The sequence below is a fragment of the Acipenser ruthenus genome, unplaced genomic scaffold (assembly GCF_902713425.1).
Source record: "Acipenser ruthenus unplaced genomic scaffold, fAciRut3.2 maternal haplotype, whole genome shotgun sequence".
In the NCBI taxonomy this organism is placed as follows: domain Eukaryota; kingdom Metazoa; phylum Chordata; class Actinopteri; order Acipenseriformes; family Acipenseridae; genus Acipenser; species Acipenser ruthenus.
Window position 1 is genome coordinate 1 of NW_026708885.1, and position 10,966 is coordinate 10,966.

At 39.6% G+C, this 10,966-nt stretch overlaps 1 protein-coding gene across 1 annotated transcript; it reads left to right on the forward strand.

The window, feature by feature from the left end:
* Positions 1-755: 755 nt before the first annotated feature.
* LOC117425240 (inhibitor of growth protein 4) lies at positions 756-10,966 on the forward strand. The gene is given in 11 exon segments (XM_034042046.3): positions 756-780; positions 2,918-2,970; positions 2,972-2,990; positions 4,377-4,456; positions 4,458-4,544; positions 4,904-5,018; positions 6,264-6,329; positions 7,646-7,760; positions 8,482-8,626; positions 8,847-8,908; positions 9,381-10,966. Coding segments are annotated over 11 exon segments (807 nt in total). The 3' UTR covers positions 9,421-10,966.

Consider the following 10,966-nt stretch of genomic DNA (forward strand, 5'->3'; position numbering starts at 1 on the left):
AAATATGAAGACTTCCAAAAACAAATTGTTTATTGTATTTGAAAATACATTTACCGGTATTTCCCTCCCGTCCCTCACCTTCCGTTACTCCTCTGATAATTTTGAATTCAACGCGCCAATGACTTCTCTGGTGGCGCATTTCAAACGCGTCATCAAGCGCGGCTCTTACCCTAATAAAGAAATAGGGTGTATCCAATAGAGCCATGTCTGATTGATAGCGAGGCTCGTTCCCAACTACAAGAACAAACGCAGTTAGCATCAAGAATTACCCATAACTATAATCAAACATACCTAAAACATTATGAACATACACTGAAATGTTAAATTGTTCACATGTAATTTAGATCAGTTTTTTGTGAATAACTGTAATACAACACAGGTTTTATGAAATTGCTCTGCAATAATAAAAAAAAAAAGGTAAAATCTGCATACAGAGCCGTTGCAACCATAAATTACATAATAATCATGAAACAATTGCTTTTCATTGCACATTGACAACAAATACAGTAACTTACCAGAACCGATTCTTTTGAGGAGACAGGCTCACGTGTCCTAAATTAGCTCAACACTGCCCCCCCTCGCTTCATTTATTGTATGAGGACTGAGAGGGGGGCGGAGCTTGTAAGCTTCCAATTGGGGGCGTGTTGTTTTAGCCCCCACCTTTCTCATTGGATATTCTGTCCGGGTAAGGGACGCCCCTTCTGCTTTCGGAAGAGTGGCTGGCTTTGTTTGTGACTGCAAGATGGCGGCCCGGAATGTATCTGGAACACTATTTGGACAGTAAGTGCAAAAAAAAAAAAAAAAAAAAAAAAAAAAAAAGTAATAATAATAATAATAATAATAATATTATTGTGGGAAAAAAAATCCTTTCCTAAGCCCCGACACATCATCTTTTTTTCTGGGGTATTGCAAAGTGAGGTATTACATTATTTGTTAATAACGAAGGTAAATAAAGGAATTTCAGACATTTTTAATGTGTATCTATATACTGATGGAACTTGGCGGTCTGCTCGCGAAATAAATTAATTATACATTAGCATAATTATAATTAAGACCGAGTTTTGGTGCCGTTTGTTTTTGGAGACGGCAAAAAACGACCAAAATGCTATAATCACAATCTAATGCAGCATTGATTCAACTACATTAGCATATGTTTTACAGCATAAACAGTGTGGTATTATACCTCCGAGGTCGTGCAGGACAGTGTTGTGTAACACAGTTATACACATTATAGTGTATCAGTTAGCGATGCATGCTGTATGGGAACGTGTTTAATTACAATTCTGCAGTCAAAGCGGTGCTCACACGCTAAATAAGATTGTTCAACAAGAAGTTGTCTGCGAAGAATATTTACACCGGCAATGCTTTTTTATGGGTTAGCTTTCAGTGGTGTATGCTGCTGTCAGAAATACATACAGAATAAAGGGTAGCTAGTTTTTTACACTTTCCGGTTTTGTTTACATTTTTACGCTCGGCTGTTATTTTCGAGGTTATTTTCTGTGTACAAAACGTGTTCTGGTGTTTTTAAAGCAGGCTGTTTAGGAAAGCGTTATAATAATAATAATAATAATAGATAATAATAATAATAATAATAATAATAATAAAACAGTTTTTTGAAGGAAACTCGATGTTAAATGTGGCCCTTCTGTTTTGAACGACATTACTGTACTTACAAAGCAGCCGTAGACATATTTCTGTTTGACTGTGTGTGTATGTATATTCACTAAACACACGTCCATAAAAACTGTCCGACAAATTCAAACTGTTCATGATTCGGCTCTCGAAGTATCCAATTTATTGAAGTTTTTATGGATTTGATTTTGAAAAGAATACAAGGACAACTTTAAAGTCTTTGATAGAAGCAAGTTTAGTTAAATGCTGCAACATGTTGAATGAGCAGAAAACTGCCGAGGCGAGTGTAAGTCGCCCTCCTAGCTATACATTGGTGTGTATGGGCCTATTATATGCCACGTCCCCATTGGAACCTCAGAATGTCAATGCCAAATCATTCGAAACGTTTAAAGCACAACGGGTTCGATATAACAAAATTCAATACATTAATGTCAGCTTTTTACCTGTACCCTTTTAAATCACTGTAAATACTGACAGACCAGGATCATGTAAATCAATGGTCCTGTTCTGTATGCTTTTATTTTGAATTACAGTTTTTTGTGATTGTTTTTAAGTGTTTTTGTTCTGTTTTCAATAATTTGTCTCATTTTGCCATTTATTTTATAATGTTATTTCTTGTTGCGTTCTCCTGCTTAAAAATGAGATCAGTATCTCAAAGGTTAAATACATTTAATTTGTTCGATTTTATCGACTTATAATCTGTTTGCGGTGGTTCCCCTCTGATCAAGTTGAGAGTAGACTTTCTCTTGCACTCTTTATATGACAGACAGACCCTGACACGGTAAAAAGTGGGAGAATGAAATCCACTCTCAACTTGATTAGGAGCCAACCAAACTTTACAGTTAACATGTGTAGTCCTGTGGGTAGTGGTGAAACTTAACATAGGGAAGCAGTGTGGAGTAGCGGTTAGGGCTCTGTACCTTGACCGGAGGGTCGTGTGTTCAATCCCCGATGGGGGACACTGCTGCTGTACCCTTGAGCAAGGTACTTTACCTAGATTGCTCCAGTAAAAATCCAACTGTATAAATGGGTACTTGTATGTAAAAATAATGTGATATCTTGTAACAATTGTAGGTCCGCCCTGGATAAGGGTGTCTGCTAAGAAATTAATAATAATAATAATAATAATAATAATAATAATAATAATAATAATAATAAATAATTGCTGGATTATTTTACTAGTACATGCAGCATTAGGGGGTTCATGGGCATAAGTGACAGCAAGCTCTGCTAACCGAAACGGAGGAAAGGAAAACTAAAAGCTGGCGTGTCTGTCTGCTTGCAGGTATTGAGAATCTGCCATTTGAGCTGCAGAGGAACTTTCAGCTAATGAGAGATTCTGGACCAGAGAACAGAAGGTAAGGAAAATCCACTCCTAATACTGCAGGTGTTTCAGTTTCAAAATGAGAGCTAGCATTAGTAATATGATGAAGACCAGGACATATGGATGTAAATAGGACTCCCCATTGCATAACAGTTTGATCCATTCCTAGTGTTACTAAAAGTTTACATTGACACATCTGAGCTTGTTTCATACACAGGGGGCTAATCAAAGCTTGTATTTAAACCTGGAATGGGTGACACTGCCGTCTTATTTACATCCCCGAGTAGGTATAGAATAGTATTGAGTAAGAATTAGCAATGAAATGTTTAATGTTCTCTAAATACACCTCAACACAGTATCCCCAGAATCTGAACCCCTCAGTAACATGGGAAGTACTGTTAATATCAAGTTTTATGATAATCAGATAAGCGGTTCTTTAGATATATGTGGAGTGTGACCCACGTCCTTACGAATTCCTGCAGTGTACCCCCTCAAAGGGCGTTTCATCACCAGCGTGGGGCAATAAGGAGTAGGCATTACACTGATAGGAATACATATGAGGGCTTCTTGTTTGAATATACTGTCAAAATTTAAACGAATATTCGAATTGTCTTTACATTTTGAATTATCTAGAAGTATAATTTGTCCCATATTACAGTAAAAGAAAGTCTTCTATCCCATCAAATCACCTGTCAAAGAAGGGAGAAGAGAAACAGTCTTCTGGACAGTAAAACGGGGATGGGAACAAGATTTCCATTGCATAGCAGTTTGATCCATTTGTGCTTTTAGTATGAGTTTAATAAGACACACCTGATCTTGTTACCTATACAAACTGTGGCTAATCAAGCTCCTCATAAAACCTGGGACGGGTGGAACTGCTGTGCAAAAGGAGTCTTATGTCCATCCCTGTAGAATGCAGTGGTTTACGTTGCATCTTTTTGATCCAGTCCATTATAAATTCTGTTATATGAATGAATATGAACATGGATGTTTTAGCTGCTTGATACATTTCAAGTCTTGTATTTGCCCCTCTTCTAATTTCTAATGTGATCTGAGTGTGTGTGTGTGTGTGTGTGTGTGTGTGTGTGTGCGTGCCTCTGCATTAGTGCTGATTATTTGAGCTCTCAACAGAAATCGGGTGGTGACAATCAGGCGAGGCTGATTTACAATTCACATTAAAACTAGTGAAGAAGCAGTTGCGTTTCTCAGACTGGAGAACAGCGATCCACACAAACCCAAGCAGTTGTTTCTTCACTTGTTTTCATGTGAATTGTAAATCGGCCCAATCAATAGCAGTGACCCTTGCCTGCGGAGAGTTTGATCCAGACAGTCTCCAGTTCGTGCATCTGTGCTCTGGGCTGCTGGAATGGCTGTGGGTTGAAGTCCATGTTGTTCTCTGATGGATCCCTGTCCCCTGCAGATATGAAGGGCGAGATCGATGGGCTGGCCACGGAGTACACAGCGAATGCGCGCACACTGTCCTCCGAACAGAAGCTCTCCCCTGCTGCGACAGATCCAGGAGTCCTACACCAAGTGCAAGGAGTTTGGAGACGACAAGGTGCAGCTCGCCATGCAGACCTACGAGATGGTGAGAGGAACCGCAGAGCAGGACAACACCGCAGGGATGGCAATGAGACTCCTAGTGCACAGCAGTGTGAGCCATTCCTGGTTTTACTAGTAGTTAGTAAAACACACCTGAGCTTGTTAACTACACACACTGGATAATCAAGCTCGTAGTGAAACCTGGAATGGGTGAAGCTGCTGTGCAATAGGAGTCTTATTTCTATCCCAGTATTCAGCAATCATACACTGTCTTTTTTCTTTTTTTCTTTTTGTTTCTCTGTGTCTGAATACTTTTAAGTAATTTTTCAATGCCCAGTTTAATTCTCTCTGCCTGTGTGTCTGTCTCTGTGTTTGTGACTCTGTCTGTGTCTGCCTATCCATCAGGTTGATAAGCACATTCGACGGCTGGACACGGACCTGGCTCGGTTCGAAGCCGATCTGAAGGAGAAACAGATCGAATCCACGGACTACGACTCCTCATCCAGCAAGGGCAAGAAGAGTGAGAGAGAGAGAGAGAGAGAGAGAGAGAGAGAGAGAGAGAGAGAGAGAGAGAGAGAGAGAGAGAGAGAGAGAGAGAGAGAGAGAGAGACACACACACACACACAAACAAATACTGCATTCTTATCCATTAGCCAATTTGATTTAATTTCTTGAATTTAAATTCAGATGTAGAGTCACACGGGCCCTATGTATAAGTAATCAACACGGCCATCTAGATTCATGAATACTAAACTATATTTAAATTAAAAACAATCCAAAACAAGAAACACCCTTTAGATTACTCCTGACTTAAAGCTCAATTAATTGGGGCCTCTTTGTGACCATGATCACTGGACGTTGTCGCCCCACTGGCACCCACTGCACACATTCACACCATCACACATTCACAGAGTCCGACAATCAGACCAAGCAAACACAGAGCGATGACTCGGGACTGCTGCCTCAAAGACTGTCTGACACTTGAATTGGGGGCATATTTAAAAACAAAAATAATAAAACATTTATTTATTTATTTATTTGTTTATTTATTTATCTGAATTCAGTGCTTCACTCTCGTGGTTTATGGTGTCACCAGAACCCCTTGATGCAGTTATAACCTTGTAATTCACTGCAGCGCGTCTATTGTTCTATATATTTGTACAAAGCAATTTGGGTTTGAAGCATTTGGCTTGACTCAAACACTCTTTAAAAAGTAGATGCAAAGCTTGAGAAACATACTTAAAAAAAATTAAGTCATTTTGGCTCCAGTGTGGTGTTAGAATCCAGTTTGTTGCATAAAGCACCTTTGATATTAAAGTTTAACGCTAAAGGATACGTTTCCCCTGATCTGGGGTATATTATTATTATTATTTGTTTATTTAGCAGATGCCTTTATCCAAAGCGACTTACAGAGTCTAGGGTGTGTGAACTATGCATCAGCTGCAGAGTCACTTACAATTACGTCTTACCCGAAAGACAAAGCACAAGGAGGTTAAGTGACTTGCTCAGGGTCACACAATGAGTCAGTGGCTGAGGTGGGATTTGAACCGGGGACCTCCTGGTTACAAGCCCTTTTCTTTAACCACTGGACCACACAGCCTCCTAATAGATTGAAGTGGGTTTGATTGCTTTCTGGGCTGCCCGTAAACCCAAGCAATGGGAAAGCGAAAGTGGTAATTAAGTACTGTGAAGTGGTAGATGATGTGAAGGTTTGCTTTAACGGCCTGTGCGTCTCTTTGTTTCTTATCTCACTGTGTCTCAGCAGGAAAGAAAGCCTCTGAGCTGCAGCACGTCAAGTACAGCTCTGAGCTGGTGATGTCAGCGACACCCGGTTAGTGCAGCTCCAGCACGACACAGAAACACATTAACACAAGGAGAAAATATTTTCTCCTTGTGTTGGATGTGTTTCTGTGTGATATTTTCTCCTTGTGTTGGATGTGTTTCTGTGTGATATTTTCTCCTTGTGATGGATGTGATTCTGTGTGATATTTTCTCCTTGTGTTAATGTGTTTCTGTGTCGTGCTGGAGCTGCACTAACCGGTGTCGCTGACATCACCAGCTAACACAAGGAGAAAATATCACACAGAAACACATCCAACACAAGGAGAAAATATCACACAGAAACACATCCAACACAATGAGAACATATCACACAGAAACACATCCAACACAAGGAGAAAATATCACACAGAAAGACATCCAACACAATGAGAAAATATCACACAGAAACACATCCAACACAAGGAGAAATTATCACACAGAAACACATCCAACACAAGGAGAAAATATCACACAGAAACACATCCAACACAAGGAGAAAATATCACACAGAAAGACATCCAACACAATGAGAAAATATCACACAGAAACACATCCAACACAATGAGAAAATATCACACAGAAACACATCCAACACAAGGAGAAAATATCACACAGAAACACATCCAACACAATGAGAAAATATCACACAGAAACACATCCAACACAAGGAGAAAATATCACACAGAAACACATCCAACACAATGAGAAAATATCACACAGAAACACATCCAACACAAGGAGAAAATATCACACAGAAACACATCCAACACAACGAGAAAATATCACACAGAAACACATCCAACACAAGGAGAAAATATCACACAGAAACACATCCAACACAAGGAGAAAATATCACACAGAAACACATCCAACACAAGGAGAAAATATCACACAGAAACACATCCAACACAACGAGAAAATATCACACAGAAACACATCCAACACAACGAGAAAATATTACAGACACATCTAACACAAGGAGAAAATATCACACAGACACAAACTAACGCAGATATGCACAAACTAATACAGATACACACACCCAAACAAACACTCGCGCAGTCTAACACAGACACACACACACTCTCGCACACAGACGTGGACTCGCACAAACACATGCACACTCACACATTCTAATACAGACACACACACAGACTCGAACACTCAGCACACACAAACTAACAGACACATTCACACACACACACACACACACACACTATTACAAACAAGCGTACAAACACACTGAGTCACGCATTTTGACTTTACTATCTCAGTGAGGACATTGCATTCTCCCATTAAATGATAACACTTCTCTCTCCTTCTCAGCAGAGGTCAGGGGTCAGAAAGATAAGAAGGTTGCCCGCACCAGGTCAAAGGTGAAGAATTCGGACGATGAGAGCAGTCCTAAGAACGGACAGAAAAAACTAAAACTGGTGCACTCGTGAGTACAGAGCTCTCCTTACAAAACATCTGAGTGGAGATGCAGCCCTTAAAGAAGCTATGACCATCTTTCAAATCCATTCACTGATCTCCTACTAGCTGTGGTCACCCCCACTTTTTAAAGGAATGCGTATTAACAGTTTATTATCAATTTCCTCACCTCTTATTAGCTTTACTAGCCAAAGACAGCTTTACTAAGTCACGCCAGTGTAAAATCCATGTCCTACCTTATCATGAGCAACGTAATGGAGTGCTTACCAAGACTTATTTAAAATCCATTTCAGGAATGGAAATAAGACTCCTATTGCATCGCAGGTTCACCCATTCCAGGCTTTATACAAGCTTGACTTGTCCCAGTGTGTCGGCAACAAACTCAGCTGAGTCTTATTAAACTCATTGCATTACAATCATTATTATTTATTTATTCAGCAGACGCCTTTATCCAAGGTGACTTACAGGTGTTACAGGGCAGTACAGGGTTACAATTCAAGCTGAATATTTAAATATAGTGTAGATTACAGTAAGTGCAATAATACTACTACAATATGAACTAGGGGTTAAAACAAGTTATATCTACAATGATGTGCTTAGGTCAGGCAAGTTCAGTGTAAAACCAGTAATGGCTCAAATGCAAGTCTCATTTCTATCCCTGTATTTTGCATTAAGGTTATCAACTTTCTGTTAGAAACCTGACCAAGCCCTTCATTAATCTCCTCCCCCAGGACGGAGTATAGCGCCCCCGCTGTTACCTTTGGGAACGTGCACCCCTCTGATGTGCTGGACATGCCAGTGGACCCCAATGAACCCACATACTGTCTGTGTCATCAGGTCTCATACGGGGAGATGATCGGCTGTGACAATCCTGACGTGAGTGTAGGGGGGCGGGGTACAAGAGTACAAGTGAGGAGGGGAAGGGGGTACAGTGGGGTGAGGTACGGGGGGATGGGGCATGTGAAAATACTGATATTGTAATTAAAGTAGGGGAGTAAGAGGACACAGGAAATGGAAGAGAGAAAGAGGGAGAGAGGGAACCAGTCCTTTCCTGATGTCTTATTGGTGTCTTTGTGTCTGTCTTGTGAATTTGCAGTGCTCCATCGAGTGGTTTCATTTTGCCTGCGTTGGACTCACGACTAAACCGCGAGGAAAGTGGTAAGTAGAAACATCACATTGCTGGTATTACTGCACAGGACCTGGCGAAGGTCATTAGGACATTACACCAGGGTGGGAATAAGGCTCCTATTGCATACAGTTTAACCCATTCCAGGTTTTACTACACGCTTGATTAGCCACAGTGTGGAGTTAACAAGCTTGGCTGTGTCTTATTAAACTCATAGTAAAACCAGGAATGGATCAAACTGCTATGCAATAGTCTTATTTCCATCCCTGTATACATTAAAGCAAATCTAACAGTAAGGTTTCTTTGCTACCTGCAACAGACAAAGTTATTCTGAATGGAACATGTTATTATCATTGAATATGTTTTTATAAATATATCATTATACAAATGAAAAAATATAAATTACAAAAAAAAAAACAGGAATATACCATGAACAATAAATTATATGAATTGAACCAAGCTAAAATATTTCTTTTCGTTCTTTCTTGTTCCTTTTTCTTTCAGGTACTGTCCTCGATGCTCACAAGACAGAAAGAAGAAGTGAACAGTTTGAGAAGCAGTCAGTCTGCACCCTGAACACAAAATGTGTTTTGTTATTTTGTTTTTGAGGCGGGTGCCCCCCTGTAATGCATTGGAATCGAAACTCTATCACACTGCAACAGAAAACTAGTTCAAAAGAGCAACAATATAGTGTAGCGCCGATTCGAACTGTAGTCTTAATAGCAACAAACTAGACTAGACTGGACTAGAATTGCATTGCAACAGCAGTTTGAGATCATTAGACTAGACTGCATTAGAATTACATTCTAACTGTAGTTTGAGATCACTAGACTAGACTGGAATTACATTGTAACTGCAGTTTGAGATCACTAGGCTGCACTGGAATTACATTGTAACTGCAGTTTGAGATCACTGGACTGGAATTACATTGTAACTGCAGTTTGATATAACTAGACTAGACTGTAGCAGAATTACTTTGTAACTGCAGTTTGAGATCACTAGACTGCACTGGAATTACATTGTAACTGCAGTTTGAGATCACTAGACTAGACTGCACTGGAATTACATTGTAACTGCAGTTTGATATAACTAGACTAGCAGAATTACATTGTAACTACAGTTTGAGATCACTAGACTGTACTGGAATTACATTGAAACTGCAGTTTGAGATCACTAGACTGGACTGGAATTACATTGATACTGCAGTTTGAGATCACTAGACTAGACCACTAGAATTACTGTACATTGTAACTGCAGTTTGAGATCACTAGGCTGTGCAAAAATTACATTGTAACTGCAGTTTGAGATCAGTAGACTAGACTGCAGTGGAATTACATTGAAACTTCAGTTTGAGATCATTAGACTGCACTAGAATTACTGTATATTGGAGCTGCAGTTTGAGATCACTGTAGCTCATTTTAGATCTGTTAATTTGAGCTGCGTTTGTTTTGATATTATTTCATAGTAAACCCCTGACAGCATTAATTTAAAAACCTGACTGTTAACATTTTCCAGGATAGCTAACATTTTACTTTCTGCGTAAAACTTCAAAGCTATTTTTCCTATGAGCTGGATAGTGTGTAATAGGTATTAGCAATTACTAAATCATGAGATATAAAGTGTTTTTTGTTTATGTAATAATCCCCTAAAATATGACTTGCCTCTCACTTCCACCTGCTCGCTATCTTGGTGTCAATGTGCAGTTTTTAGCAAAACGGTTTTAAAGAGAACTCCTAGTATGCAACACACCTCTTTTTACTTTCAGGTAGGCTTGTACTTTTCTTCCTGTTTTTTTCTTTGTGTGAAGTTGTCCCCACCCCCTCAGCGCCTTCTTTCTTGTCAGCAACCAATCAGCTGTTTCATCTCGTGACTGACATGGTTTGACCCCTAAGACACTGCTGAGGTGAAATGAACGAGGAAGTGTATCTTTGACGAGGGGTTCCTAAACTAATGGGTCGCGGGGGCAACAGTAGTCTGTGTATTTCCCTGCCTTGGCCCATCTGAAAGCAAGGCATGCAAACTGATAACTGTTCAACCTATTTTATTTTTTCTACAATTGAAAATGCAAGTGTGCTGTAATGTACTTCTTT